General features: G+C 40.3%; 1 protein-coding gene across 1 annotated transcript in view; it reads left to right on the top strand.

The window, feature by feature from the left end:
- KIAA1217 (KIAA1217 ortholog) overlaps positions 1 to 15,056 on the top strand; it is a 237,831-nt gene that overhangs the window by 60,678 nt on the left and 162,097 nt on the right. Inside the window, 1 exon segment of the mRNA XM_035318446.1 lies at positions 1,477 to 1,760. Coding sequence (XP_035174337.1) covers positions 1,477 to 1,760 — 284 coding nt within the window.

Genomic DNA, 15,056 nt, shown 5'->3' with positions numbered 1-15,056 from the left:
CATTTCATGGCCTGGTCCTGTTGGACCAAGGGAATGGCTTCCCCATTTAAAGTGTTGGGACTGCACGGAGACAGCAGCTCCACCAGTGGAGGATTTACTTTATTACCAGGGCTTGATATTACGTGGGACTTGGCAGGCAAGTGACAATGTGCGCTGGGAGGCAGAAAAATACTCAGAATAAAATCCTCAGGCAAGTGGTAGGCAGGCTGTCAAGCTGACTGAGTGAACCATAAAAAGAAGCGAGTAGGTGCCTGTTTCCAAACAGCAGTGCCGTATGAATGGCAGCACTCGGGGGAACCTGTCACTGGGAGTAGAAAGGGCTGAGAGTAGAAAAGTGTCAGATGGAGAAAAATTGAGTTGTATTAAAAATGCACAGAGGAAGGGCCTTCCTGCTCCTGGGGTTGTGATGTAAAGGGTTAACACTAACAGGGACGCCGGGGCCTGCCCAGCACAGAGGAGGAAGGCCACAGGGGCTTGGAGAGGCCTTTTCAGTGCTGCTGTTTTCTTTTTTTTTCTTTTTTTTCCTTTGCTGACAAAAGAATGAGGGATTTTTCAAAGGTATTAGGTAACAAGGCTCCAGACTACACTTCTTCATGCACCAGAGGGTTCATGTTACACAGTTACCTGAAGATAAGCCAGCACTTACATACCCTCTGTATCTGCCTATCTCCTTGCAAAAATAGTCATGGTCTTTGGTCTTAAAGTAGATTTTAAAGTTGTAAAATTTATCTGAGTTTTTTTTTTTTTTTTTTTTTTTTTCCCTTTTATATTACTCAAAGCTTGCTTCTTTTTCTGTTTCTTGAGAAATGGTTTATTGAAAGAGTGATGTTGTATTTTCCAGCCTGCTGTCCTGAGACGTATAAAATCCAAGGGAGATCTGTGAAATTTAAAACCGTACCGCAGTCAGAAATTGAGGGTGAAAAAAAACCTCCAAAACCTTCTTATTATTTCATAGGTGTTTCTGAGCATGCTGAAAATACACTGAGAAAAGATTAAGGATTTCAAATCTGCTTTGTCAAACGAATTTTCTTGGTTGGTGTCCTTCAAGATACTAGTTACAGGGCCATTAAGTTTACTGGAGGCTACTGAAGAAAACTGTTCCTTCTCCTGGAAAGCATCCTGTTGGTTTTAAAGGTCAGGGAATAAGGGCCCTGTCAGATCTTCCTTTCAAGTCACATAATGGTAAAGATGATATAAAAGGAACATCTACTTTAATCATGTTCACTTTTCTGTGAGGCAATACTGTGGTTCCGTGTTAGAAGTAAGTACTGTGCATAGCTTATATAAACGATTATTTCCAGGCTGCTTATTAGAACATATATATGTCTAATGATGCAGAACATGGCATTGAACGCTACCAGACTTTTAAAACTAACCTAGCTTTTTTATCAATCTGATTATTTTCTTTTTCATATTAATGTGAATGTTGGGATTAAGTTATTAAAATGTGCTTTTTTTTTTTTTTTTTTTTTTCAGACCAGGGGAAACACAGTTTGCATGTAACATCACTAGATGATGCAGAATGTCTCCGATCTAAGGAGCAGCTTTCGACTCCGAACAGTCACACTCCTAACTCCAAGTCCACCCGCAACATCCCTCGAAGACATACAGTAGGTGGCCCTCGCAGTTCCAAAGAAATACTGGGAATGCAAACTTCGGAAATGGACAGAAAGAGAGAGGCTTTTCTTGAGCATCTGAAACAGAAATATCCCCATCATGCGACAGCAATAATGGGACACCAGGAGAGACTGAGAGATCAGGTATGAGAGTCAAATTCATATCTTGCTTTTTGTTAAACAATCCTTTTAACTTCTGCAAAATTGAATGTTACCTCACCATAGAAGGTGAGAATGTAACAAAGCATAAACAGATTTTTTGTTTGATGTAGCTAGAATTCAGTTTTTCCCTTGAAATCTGAAGAAACAATAATAATGATCAAACTATTCAATATTACCTTGGAGTTGTTTGTTGAAACTGACATTTTTAAGGTGCTTTTCATTTTTTTGTAATATACAGGGAGAAAGGGATGAAGGTGAGACTCTTGATCTTAGTACATCACTCTCCATCTACTTTTCACAGCTGAGAGGAAAATATGGAACAGCTGTTAACTTTTGTTACATTTTCGGTATTGGCACCACTGCCCAGGAGAAAAGAAAATATCTGAAGACCTTGTCTGTATGCTTTAGCTGGCTCTGTTACCCTTTCATTTGCTTTCTTTTCTATTTTTGAGTCTTTTAATACAGAGTGGATGTATCCACAGGTATCTGCCTCCTCCAAAGTGTCTTGAGATCAACATCAGTCTGCCAGAAGCCTACCTTAAGGTGGTTTGCCTTTTGCCTGCCTGCAATTGCTTTTCAGCAGTGAGAAGTAGATTCAGGGTCAGAGAAGACGTGACACGTTGATGTATTTCTCCGAACAGGTGGAGGTTGCTGTCACACTGACCTGAATTCAGGGAATGCCAAGCAAGGGACTGTTCACAGCATGTCTCTGGTTGTGGGTGCAAAGTTAGAGTTTAATCTGTTAAACCTTACAATCCACATTCTATTCCATAATACATTTTTTCAACAAACCAGCAGAATTTAGACTTCACTTTTAAAAATCACACACACATTATTCTCAGTTTAACAAATGATCAACAGCAAACCTGTTATAAGTTTTTTTTTTTTTTTTCTTTTTTTTCCCTAATGTTTTGTAGGTTTTTCAGCACTGGCAGCAAATTAATTGTAAGTAAGGAATAAAAGCAGCTTGGCAAAATATTGTAGTCTGTTATGGGAGTGCTTACTGAATTCCTAGCATCTTTTGAAGCCTTCCGAGCCTTTGGAGATCAGAACAGTTGTCATTCGGTACCTCCCCCTTACAACTCCTCTTTGACAGGGTCTCTAGAGATCCCAAGTGCTATCCCTGCTTAGAGCACAACTGCTAGAATCCATGTGTACCCTGCCAAAATTGCTGCAAGACTTCAGCTCTAACAAGGATGATCTATTCCTTATTTTTAAAACAGCTTCCCTGCTTTCCTTTGAAAGTCTTGACACCCCCCCCCCCTTATCTCTTTCATGAACTTCAGTGACTGTGTGGAATGTGCTGGGTGGTGGATAAAGATAGCATACAAATTAAATAAAGGGGGTGGGGGTTGAAATTCAGAGATTAGATCTTCTGGAGTCATGTAAATATTTAGTTCCAGTGTTGCAGACACTGCAAACCCAGTTTGAACAGCCTACAGCATTACACCCTACACATTTTGTAATTTGATCCTTTTCTGAAGGCAATAAATTACAGAAGGAATGCAGTAACTGTTCCTGCTATTTGTTTAAAATGTGTCGTCCTTGCTAATTTATTGAGGGTAAAATTATGTGAATGTCTCCCGCTTCTATTTTTTGATGATTGGATATATATGTAGGGTATGTAATAGGTGTGAGTTTTAAAACAAAATTACTTTAAAATTACCATTAGAGCATCAGACTATCGTTCTTGGGCATGGGAAAGACTGAAGACTCCCTCCATCCATTCAGCATAACTTTTTTTAAAAAAAGTAAACTGAACTGAAGCCACATTAAAAACAAAAATAAATTTACCCAGTTGATTGTAAGAACTTTGCATAGTTGAAATGTGTTAAGTGTCTAACTCATCAGATACAGTAACAGATTGCTATGGTGATGGCCTTGCAGCACAGAGGTTTTTTTCTTACGATTTGTGTCTATGCTTGCACACCTGTGTTTCTGTATATGTGAGTACAGGTAGGAATACGTGTATACAAATATATTTATATATGAATGTATAATGCAGTCTTACTTAGCAGCTTTGTGAAGCAAACCATAATATAATTTTGCTGTTAAGAGTGTGTATGTGTTTATAGCATAGAGACTTCCTTTTTAATTTCCATGTATGCATATAGCAGTGGTATAGAAGACACAAACTGCATACACATAGTAAGTATGCACGTGTAACATACATACATCACATACAAAATTGGTGAGATGTGTGGGAGGACTTGAGCTTAAATGTCACTGTTAAAAATAATTTTCTAGGCTGCTTTGCTCCCTTGTTTCTCAGTTACTCTGGCATCATTATCCATGGTGGGAATTTCCCCACTGTGAGAGATCTATCAGGGGTAGTAGCCAACTCGACACTATTTTCTAATCTCAGTGTCAAACAGTGCAGCTGGAACATGAAACATCCCAGTATTTACAGTCAAGAGACTGTCCCTCGCTTATCATGTCATTCGTCTTCCAGGTTGCTCTAAACCCTGACAAGTTCATAACCAACAAAAATGGCCCAGAAAATCAAGACTGGTAATTGTTTCATTTTTGTGGGCTTTTTTCTCAGGTCCGTTTCAGCCATCGTATCTGAGTATAGCAAACTGACCCCTAGTTTGCAGCAAGTAAACATTAGGGGAAAAAATGTGTTTGATGTTGTCAGGTCATATTGTATCACCTCTGCCAGCAAGGTCAGCTCTGAACACTGTACATATCTTCCACTACGTATTAATGGTTTCCTCCAAGCTTCGTTTATTCAGATAAATCCCTCCCTGGATGTGCCTCCTTGGGACCCATTTCTACTCTGATAACCTACCACAAATCAACAGTACAATCACAGCCAGGTAAAATGTCAGTGAGGATTAGTAATGGTTAGCTAATGTGGTGACCTGAAACCTCCCAGCTGTGCACACAGATCGTCTCTCCCCCACCCCACAGGTTTGCCATCCTGCATGTGGTATCCTATTCTGGAAGGAAAAGCTCATGGAGACAAGGGCTGCTTTTATTTGTGGAAGGGTCCTGGGATATGGCTGCAAGGCAAATAACCTACTGCTGTGTAACAAACCAGGAGGTGCCCCCCAGCCCGGCTGCTCGTCTTTATGCTGTGCTTTGTCCCCTTGCAAGCCAACCCCATGGCTGGCACCAAAGCACCCTCCATCTGCATGCCTGAAGAGACGAGGAACAAAATCCTTTTATTTATATAGGTAATGCAAGCTTTGGCAATAGCTTTGGACACCGCGCATCTGCCAGGTCTGCCTGATCTGTGTTGATGAAAGCAAGGCGCTAGCATAATATCCAGGAAAGCTAGGAGAAAAAAAAAAAAAAAAAAAAAAAAAAGAGAGAGAAACAGAAAGGTTGGTCCTGTGAAGTTTGAGCTAGGGTGGATGGTCTGCTGCTGTACTCAGGCAGGCTGTGGTCACCCACCTAGGTGGGGTGAGCCTGGACAGCCCAGGAGAGGGCCGAACAAGTGCAAGAGCTGGGCCAGAAGCTCTGGGGATGAAAAAGAGTTTGTGATTAAGAGGTTAAAAATGCTAACCTTGCCATGGGAGGGGGGTAATCCCTGTGGTGAACCTGTTTTACAAGTCACCTCAGTAAGAAAAAAAAAACATTTCTGAGGGGCAGAGAGCAAAACCGAGCGTGGAGAAGTTTTTCTGAGCCAGAGCTTTTGAGCGTGTCTTTAGAAAAGGAGCTGGAAGATGTTTGCTGTGGATTTCTTTTGTTGTTGTTTAACCAGGGAAACACACTACGGGACAAGGAAGGGTTGTGAACAGCTCAGCCTTTCAGCCAGGGTTCTGTGAAGTACAGATTTACTGGCAAACAAAATCAGATTTCCGTCAATTTGAAAAAAAGAGGGGGAAAAACCCAACAACCAAGCCCTTCTGGTACGTGCGCAATGCCGAGTGCCTAGAAAATGGTGGTGTTGTTTTTTTTTTTTTTATTGTGTTCAGTTAGGTCTGAACATGACAGGTAACTCTGGCATCTGGGCAGGTGTGGTTAAGGTTTCCGTGGAGATTCATGATGTCATGCTTGATAGAGCATGTCAAGGCAGCTAATTTCACATGTAGATGTTCAAAAAGTCCCATAGGCCAGGAGTGAGCTTTATGCAAATACCAAAGTTACGCTGCAAAAGGGCGAAAGAAAATACGGCTATGAGATGGAGTGCCTCTTACCTGGCAGCTTTCAAGGATTATTACAGACTTCAACATAAATTCAAACTTTTGGAAGTAAAGGAGGAGGATTTGTGACCGTCTCCCTGGCCTCACCTGTGGCATCTCACGTTTCGGTAAATAAGTCTTTTCTCTCTCTGCCCCCACTGTAAAAAAGGCTTTTGAAATTGTGGAGTTTGCTTCACCACGTTGCTCCTCCTGGCAGCAGGGCTGAGTCAATAAAGCAACTTTTCTGGCACGGCACGTTCCCTTTTCTCTTTCAAAAATGAGTTCTTTATTGAATGAACTGAGAATTCGGAATTATTTGAGAGGTATTGTAATGTATTATGTTGATTATGTGAATCATGCTGCAAAAATGTCCTAGGTAGTGTTTTGGAGGAGAAACTAAGAATTGAGACACTGTATTTATTTGTAGATTATTGCCAGATGTCTCTCCTTTAACTGTTAAAATAGAATCCTAAAATTACAACAGCTTTTATTCCAGCATTTAAGGTCTGTAAAAATACTGAGGGTTTTTTAAGTTTGTTTATTTATTTATTTTTATAGATCATAGTTTCACTTGGTCAAACTGAGTATATGTTTTGATATCCTAGGGTAAATCTGAAGCATTTCTCAATAGATTGTTCTTGGGCAAAAGTACAACTTGTAAAGGGCAAGCATATTTCAAGGTAAAAGTCTAGCAACAGAAATTTTTATAGCTAAAAAGCAAAAGTTTGTATGGACAAAAGGTGATATTTTCAGTTCTCCTAAAGAGAGAGTAAAGTGACCTGTGTTCTTTAGTAACCGCTTTTGTGCTTACATCAACCCAGACGGATGAAGTACCCTCAGTACCTGAGGGGTAGCCCCCCCATTGACGTTGCTGTGCTATAACGTGAAGCAGGTTTAGTTTTCTTGGTCCAAATCGCTCAGTTTGGAAGGGGTTAGGTTTAGGTTGGAGAGGGTGGAGAGGGTGGGGGGTGGCAGTCACTAATGTCCAAGCTTCAGAAGGTGAACAGAGAAAAATCTTAAGTTCTGCCTAAAGGCACCTGAGAAATGTAAACTTGAGGGAAACTTCAGTTCGGTGTAAATCCTCAGTAGATTTAGTGAGTAAGAAGGCTGCAGAATATTGTAAACACATTATCTAATTCCAGGTGAAAAAACAATGTATAAAGAATTTCTGACATTCTGCATTGCTTGATCAGGGAAATTAAAATAAACTTTCTCAGAACCTGTATTGATTATTAAAAATAATGTATTTGAAAGGAGTACAAAGTGAAGAAATCACTAACTAGGACTTTGTTGTTTTGTTTTTCTTTTTTTTTTTTTTTTTTTCTCATGGCTCTTTTGCTTTCACACCTCTAGATTATATCTTAAAACCAAGCCAGTAATGGGAATGTTATAGAATTAATTTCAATTTAACCTTTCTGTAGAAGCCTGAGTGTTAATTATTTAGTACTAGAATAGGTACAAATGACAACTTATCAAATGAACTGGCATATTTGCCATTCATTACATTAATGGTGGTTGATGCCGTGGAATATGGTAGGGAGAAATTGATTTGGTGTTAATATTGTGTGAATACTTACCTGGTCTGTACTGATAAAGTTAGGAAATGACATTTTATTTTAAGATGTACATCATATTTGTGAAGAATGTGATTTTAATCTGGATGTATGTTTCTGCTGATTCTTATTGATAAGAAAGTCCGTTGGATAATTGATTCTCATACTACCTTGCATAATGTGTTATCAAAAAATGCCTACTTTTGTCTGAGAGGTCAGTGCTGTACAGCCAGATGTTGCTGTTGTACAGCACAGGTTGTAGGGTTTTTTTCTTTTTCCAGTAAGTTGTTTCAGGAGATTTCTGTGAGCTCCCGCCTCTTCCTCACTTCTCAGATGAGAAGGTGATTCTCGCTCCTCCCCAGCTAGACTTCGTAAACCCCACAGAGCATGTTTGGGAATGGGAGACCCTCCCCAGCATCTGCACGTGTCCCCTGTCTCTTGTACCATCTGGTGCAACAATTTACTGCTTTCCAGTGCCTCTGTGGTAAGGGCAACTGCTCTTATTTTGCCTTATTAAAAGCTCCTAAGTAAAGCCATGAAAATGAACATAGGAAACATGATTGCAAGCTTAAATCTCTGCTGGAATCCAAGCCCTTAGCTTTTGTTTATGGAAGGACATGAGATGACATGTCCATTTGTTTTGAGTTGAAACATGCTCTTTAGCCCCCAGATAATGCTGTGATTGCGAGATACTTATAAATAGCTAGATAGATAAATGAACAAAGGGCTGGTTCATTAGGGTTTACTTTGTATTCACTCTAAGTGAAAATGGTTGAGGAGGACAAATGTTCCTAGTAGAATGGCTCAGTGGAAAGTCTTTCAACTTTGTATTTTAAAAAAGTAAAGCAAAAGTATATATTAAACTATAAGCCCTAAGGTATATCTTGGACTAAGTGGAGTTTAACGAGAATAATAATACTCGCTTTGATAAACATAAGTTCCTTCGTTTATATCAATCAGTTAAAAGTAATAAAAAAGCTGTTCTTTAAAAAAAAAAGAAAAAAGCTGCAAAACAGCTAATAAAGCAATTCCTTTTTTTCTTCCCTCCCTCCCCCCATGCAAATCACACACCAGAGCAGTTACTTTGCCCCAACAGGATCAGTAGCTTTTTTTCTGTGGCAACGCCTCTGTATTTTAAGTAACGTGTATTGTTTGTAACTCAGAAGTCCAAGGTGGTTGTTCATATGCTTACCTTTGTTCGTGTGAGTTTTGTACATATATTTTTCTAACCTAATTTTATGACAAAGTATTTTTAGAATCCTTTGTACCCAGCTGACTGAATAAAAGCATGCAGTGTGCTTCTTTCAATACTTAGATCTAGATCCAATAAAGAATTTAGGACTTAGTTCTCTGTTAAAGCAAAATTCAGGCAGCTTCATTCAAGAGTTACCCGTAGAAACCTCTCCCAGTTATTGCAGACACCTGAAATTCCTTAGGTTGCAGAAACTTAAGCTTTTCTGGCAAAAATAAAATAAAATCCAGAGGTGTTTATAGATGTGTTTTTTGCACATACTCAGTTCAGTCCTGGTGTTTTCTGAACTGCTTCTGAAGGTAACTGCCAAGTGCACAGAAACAGGCAGCAGAGCCTCATTTGGTGGATGTGGTCAGCACAGGACTAACTCCTTCACTGGCAGTGGATGGGGGAGCCCATGCCCTGTACAGGGGCCTGGAAGTGACCAGCACAGTGGGAGAGGCACCTCCTGCCTCCCCTGACCCTGTGCCTGAGACCCTTACTCCTCTGGGAAGGCTTGGAAGAATTTGGGTTAGGCAAACCCTGCATTTTCCCTTTGAAGTCGAGCCCCTGGGCAATGACGTCTTACAGGGCTCAGTCTCAATAGCTGTGTGGTTAGCTCCCCTGGCCAGCTGCTGAATAAACCTCATTACCGGGCTGCAGAATTGAGCTTCATGCTCTCCGTGGCCGTGAGGACCTTGTGCTCATTTCTCCTTGATGGCAAAGCTTCAGGAGGCAGTGGTGGAGAAGCCCTGGCCCTGTGCTGCAGAAGCCTGCTTATTAAGGCCTACTGCCCAGAGGTGGAGATGAGGCTGCTGAGCTTCCCTCAGGCTGAGGCAACCAGCAAGTCCAATCTGCTCCTTTACATATCCTGCAGAGGTGGAGTGGTGTACGAATGGTGCTTTGCCACTGCTTCCTTTTCCAGCTCTGCTTTTTAACCAGAGTACCTGAGGTTGCTGTGTTTCATGCCCAGCTCAGAGGTAAATGGCATTGGAGACATCATCAGGAGTGCTACTCTACACAGGGCTCATCAGCAACCCCAAAGTTCGTTTCAAGCCACTCATTTGCTTACCAGCACCAGAAGTTAGTGGTGGAAGAGAAGGTGCAGACATTTTAGGCCTGTCTTTACTGAGCTGCCGTTCTTTCTCCTACATTGTTCTGGAAGTGTTACAGGAGGTATCAGGATCACTCATTTGGTGGATGAGGGGACTCGCAGACAGGTGAAGGTGTTTCATGAGGGCAACAGACCATGAGGGTGGTAGAGCTGAGGGTACAGTGTAGGTTCCCTCGTCCTTGGTCAGGACTTCCTTCTGTGGCCTGTGATCAGCTTCAATGTTTATATGAATATTTATTGTGTCCTGGGACTACTTCCTTGCAAATGGTTATGAATGTGCTTTGGCTGTTGTCTTTGAAGCTGAGTAGACCTATTAGCTTCCCACTGGAAATATTTTTGTGCTCTTTGCACATTGTCACTTGGGAGGGGAGCACGTATTTATGTCAGTTATTAGCAAAGTAAATGCACCTCTGGACCACTGCTGATGCATTACAGCATTTTTCAGTTGATTTTCTAACAGAGGCAGATTCCACTGAAGTCACCTGATTAACTTGCTTGTTTTAACCACAATCCCTTTGATTTAAATCTCTTTTCTGGGCTCAAATCACAGAACAAGAGTAAATAAGACAAGCAAGTCTGTTATGAACATTCCAATTTCCTCTCTCTGCCGGTGAGTTGAGTACACCGGGAGAAAAAGTGCTACAGTTAAAATTGCAGCCAACACCTGTGGCTCCGACGACATCCACAGAGGTGCGTTTTTAACATTCAGTAAAGTTGTGCCAGTCCAGTAAATTCAGAATCAGGTGGTATTAAATTTTGCGTCTTGACACGTCAAACCAACAGAGGGCCTTTTGTTGGGTGAGATTGGTTTTTCACATCCTTGTTTTAAAGGGTCCTGTTTGTTTGTTTTTCCCTATTAGTTACTACTTTTTGAGCTGTTGTATTTTATGTGGCCTCTTGTGTTGTGGATTGTAATGATTCCATCCATCCACATCAAGATTGCTGTGTTAGTTAGCACTGAGCATTGTCATTTGTTTAAGTTTAGGTTTTCACTATTTGGTAAGTGCAATCATTTAAAAGAAAGAAAAGAAATGCCTACAAAAATTAGCTATTAAAGAGAGGAATAGAGAAGCTATTCTGTTGGGTCACATCTGAAATCCACAGAGACCAATGATGTATTTTTGTTTGTGGCTTCTGCCATGGCTTCTTGAGGAGGATCTTAATAATTTCTCAGGAGGTGGACGGTGGATAATGAGCTGTACATGTCACACACGTTCTCTTCCTTAGTAGTTATAGATTATTTTGTCTCAGCTTGAGATTTATCTTTAGAAATGCTATTCAAGTTAGTTGTTAGACTGGATCTTCTTGATACCTGTGTGAATGTCCAGTCCTGATTCATACTGCTGTGTTTTTGACTTTGTTATGTCTAATGACAGTAAATTCCAGAGCTCAACAGAGAAATTTTAAGAATATTTTAACCTTTCATAGTTTTTAACTTCTCACATTTACATTTAGTAGACTGTCTCCATGCTCTTACATTGACTGAATTCAACATAGAAAAATTAATAGTAATTCAATCAGTTAAATATTATTTCAGTCTGTAGAGAAGAGCTCTGCCTTCTAAGGAAAGAGAAAGCTGAGGAAGACAGCAATGGAAAGATGTAAACAGTAAGAAACCAGATTTAAACCTTTTTTTTTTTTTTTTTTTTTTTAAAGTTGTGTCTGGTTTAAAATTTTACTTGGTATCTTCACTTCCAGAGCCACTTACTGCTAGATGAATAAGCAGAAGGCTTTTTCAGTTTGCTCTTATTTTGTGAGTATGTGGGTGTCTAAAGTCTGGAAACAAACTTGCTGTCAATGTCTATGTATGAGCTTTGGGCTTTCTTCCACTGTGCTTTGAAAGCATAATTTTAGCTGCATTTATTCATTAGTAGCCCTATTTTTAGTAACACAAAATACCATACATCAGACTCCTGTAATTAGTAATAAATTACTCACAGAAGGAACAAATATTTGACTTTGATTAGAATAAGTAAGAAGAAATGTCATTTATTTCCCATTGGCTGAATAAATAATTGAATGGTGTTGGTTGGTTGATTTAAATAAAAGAAAATAGTGTTTGGAAGCAAGAAGAATTCTTTAGCACAACGTAGAAAAATAATTAAAAATTTACAGGTAACATAAACACTTCCATTAAGATGTGTGCCTGAAAAACTAGGGTATTTATAAAAATTCTTGTTTTGATTTCCTATTTTTTTAGGAAAAGCTGTTTTACTTCCTATTTTTTTAAATAAAAAAAAATCACTTCAGTAATTTTTTTTTCTTCAAAATCTTTTAAAAGCACACACCAAAATCTCACAGATGTTCTGGGTTAATTTCTCTCTTTTATCCTGCATATTATGCATTCTTTATTTTTTTTTATTTTATTTTTTTTCAAAAGCTATTTCCTATTTAACTTGCTTAATATCTTTGCAGTCATTGCCATTAAAAAGACAATATTATTATGTCCTAGCCATTTGCTAGGCAGGGACATGGCAGAACCTCAGTGATCTCTGGAGTCATGGCAGTGTTGCAGGTACCAGTGTTTGGCAGTAACTCCTGGCAGCGTTTTGGGGGGTTGTTTTTTTTGCTGAGGATCATTGTTGTTTCAGCTGGTTTTCAGCTGCTCATCCAAGCTGCCATCTCTTTGGCTAGTGCTGCGTGAGAGCAGGGGTGTGAGCAGGGTGGTGCCCACTGCCAGCCCCTGGTGTGCTGTGATCGTCGTGCGGCACAGCCTGGGGACTCTGCTTTTACCATCAGTGAGCAGCGTGGTGTCTGTCGATGGAGAATTTAAATGAAAATATGTGATAGGAACAGCATCAAAAGCTTTCTGGAAATCAGTGCAGAACTTCTCCCTTCTGAACATTGCAAAAGGGTGGGGTGGGATGGGCTGAGGAGGAGCAGATCACCAAATGTTTCTCTTGGCCCAAATGCTGCTCATATTCTTGTCAGTAAAAATGTTCCTGTCCACTGGAGCAAAGCTGGCTTGAACCCCTGGCAGGTTGTCCAACTGACACTCAGATCCTCTGGTATCAGATGCAAGTGTTTAATTTCTGGCTCGTGTGCACTTCCCTTTTATTTTATTTTTACCGAGTGTTTTCAGCACCGGATGTTATGGCACACGTGTCCCTGCTTGGGCAGCCCCTGCACACCTGCTGCTGCTCCTCTGTGGCTCTCCAGCTGATTCAGCAGCCCCCTAATGCCCGGCAACTGATGGGCGCTGCTGTGAAGAAGGGTGCTCTGATCCGGTCCCGAGCAACTGGGTTAATCCCTGGGACCTTACTGCGAGCAGGAGTCAGGTTTCTTCCGCGGGCTGATGAATAACTTTCAGTAACGCAAGACCACTGTGGAGGTTGTGTGTGATGCTTGGGTGTTACCGTAGCTTAATTCCACAAGTGTTTTCACCATAGCATTAACTGTTTGTATTACTTTGATTGCGCTCTTTGCAGAGGTCTTTTTACTGTGTGTTTTACCCTCTTTTTTTATTGCTCAATCACAGACTTCTTGGTCTTGGGCATTAATCCTGTCACAAAAGGGTAGTTCTAGCTCAAGTGCAAATGTGTAATCGTGCAATCCCCACCCCTATGCAAGCATGCAACCGTGAGAAACCAGTATTTTTTTGTATATGAGTCATTCAAACACCCGGATGTCCCAAGAAATTTCCCATCAGATGAGGCTCTGCTGCAGATGCACACCTGTAGGAAGTCTGCACTGTGCAGAAGGGGGAATCCTGCTGCTCCTGGCTCTCTGCTTAATGCCAGCGGCACCCTGCTACCGAGGGCATGGATTTTGAGGAGGAGGTAACCACTCGTGCTCCTGTGGCACAACCAAGAAGAAAAAGGAGCCTCTCGGGTCTTTGCTGCTCCTCTAGTACCTCTTCCGTCAGCCAGGTACAGCTCTGATGAGCCAGGGCTTTCCATGTGGGGCTAGTGTAAGAGTTAATGGAAATTTTTGGATAGATCAATTTTTTTTAGAAGACTGCTCCCTGTAAGAAGGAATGTCCTCAAGTGTTCATTCTTGTTATTATCCTGATGTGTGTGTGTGTGTGTGTTTCTATGTTGATTTTGAAAGGCACAATGACCTTTAGCTTACTGCAGTAGCTGTCAGATGCTCTTGAGGGAGAGATTGAAGGTCTACTGAAGAAAGACTTCCCTTGAACCACATTAACATACAATTTGATTTCATCTCGTGGTTTCAAAATTTGTCAGACACTTTGCAAAAACCAAGTTGCTTTCTTCTCTAATTATAGAGAGTGTTTATATGTAAGGTTTAATCTATTTATTGGAAGTCTTCCAGGACTCTGCAATAACTGCTACTTTGTGGGCCTCTTCTGAACTGATGGGGTTAGAAAACAGTAGATATCTGTGCTGAAGATACTTGGGCAGTGAAGATGAGTGAAATGTTTTTTTCCCCTCTCTTCTCTTGCTTCTTCCACCTTATTTTGTGTTGAGATGTCTTTTTTCCTCATGCTGTGACAGCAGGTATTGCTTTGTTTTGAAGAAGCTCTGAACCCACAAGTTCAGTCTTGTTTTTGCATGTCTTCAACCTGTCTCAGAGCTATTTTTCCAAGAATAGTTCCACTTACAATATGTTTGACAGATTTATCTGTGACTGTTTTATATAGGTGAAGCCAATTTGAAATTTAGGGAAAGTTTAAATAATTTATAAAAGGAGAACTGAGGAAATAATAATAATAATAAATGTACACAAGTTCTCAAACTTGTGAGAAACTTCTGCTGGATTGTTACTTTTTTAATGTACTTTTTTGAATTTCTCTCAATTCCTGTTAGTAATGTATTAGTAGAGAGAGAAAGGGTTAGGCTTTTTGTGATGTATCACAACTATATGATTTTAGTTGTAAAAACTGGGGCAAATAACTCTGAGTTGATATCAAAAAGATTTTCTGTTTTAGTTGATCATTCTCTGTGAAGACTGCTTTTCCTAAGGGCACATATAACCTTTCAGATTAGATTTACTTGCCGTGTAGCATTTTAAACACACCAGACTAAACCAAATGCACAGTAAGACCTACAGAGGTATTGAGGCCGCCTGGCAAAACAAGGGCAGCTTAGATAATCATTCAGTAGCTTATTGTGGTGAGATAACATGGAATTTGAGGTATTTTCTACAGCAAAAGAATTTGTGTTCTTTTGTTCTGTTCTCTGCTGCCACTTGTCAGACTTCCATGGATACTGCCAAAATGTCTATGTTTTGTCATCATGTTTCTCCTTTTTTAAAAATTTTAGGATTACACCATTAGCTTTTGAGAGC

Source organism: Oxyura jamaicensis, chromosome 2, assembly GCF_011077185.1.
Source record: "Oxyura jamaicensis isolate SHBP4307 breed ruddy duck chromosome 2, BPBGC_Ojam_1.0, whole genome shotgun sequence".
Classification (NCBI taxonomy): domain Eukaryota; kingdom Metazoa; phylum Chordata; class Aves; order Anseriformes; family Anatidae; genus Oxyura; species Oxyura jamaicensis.
This window is presented reverse-complemented; position numbering and strand designations above follow the sequence as displayed.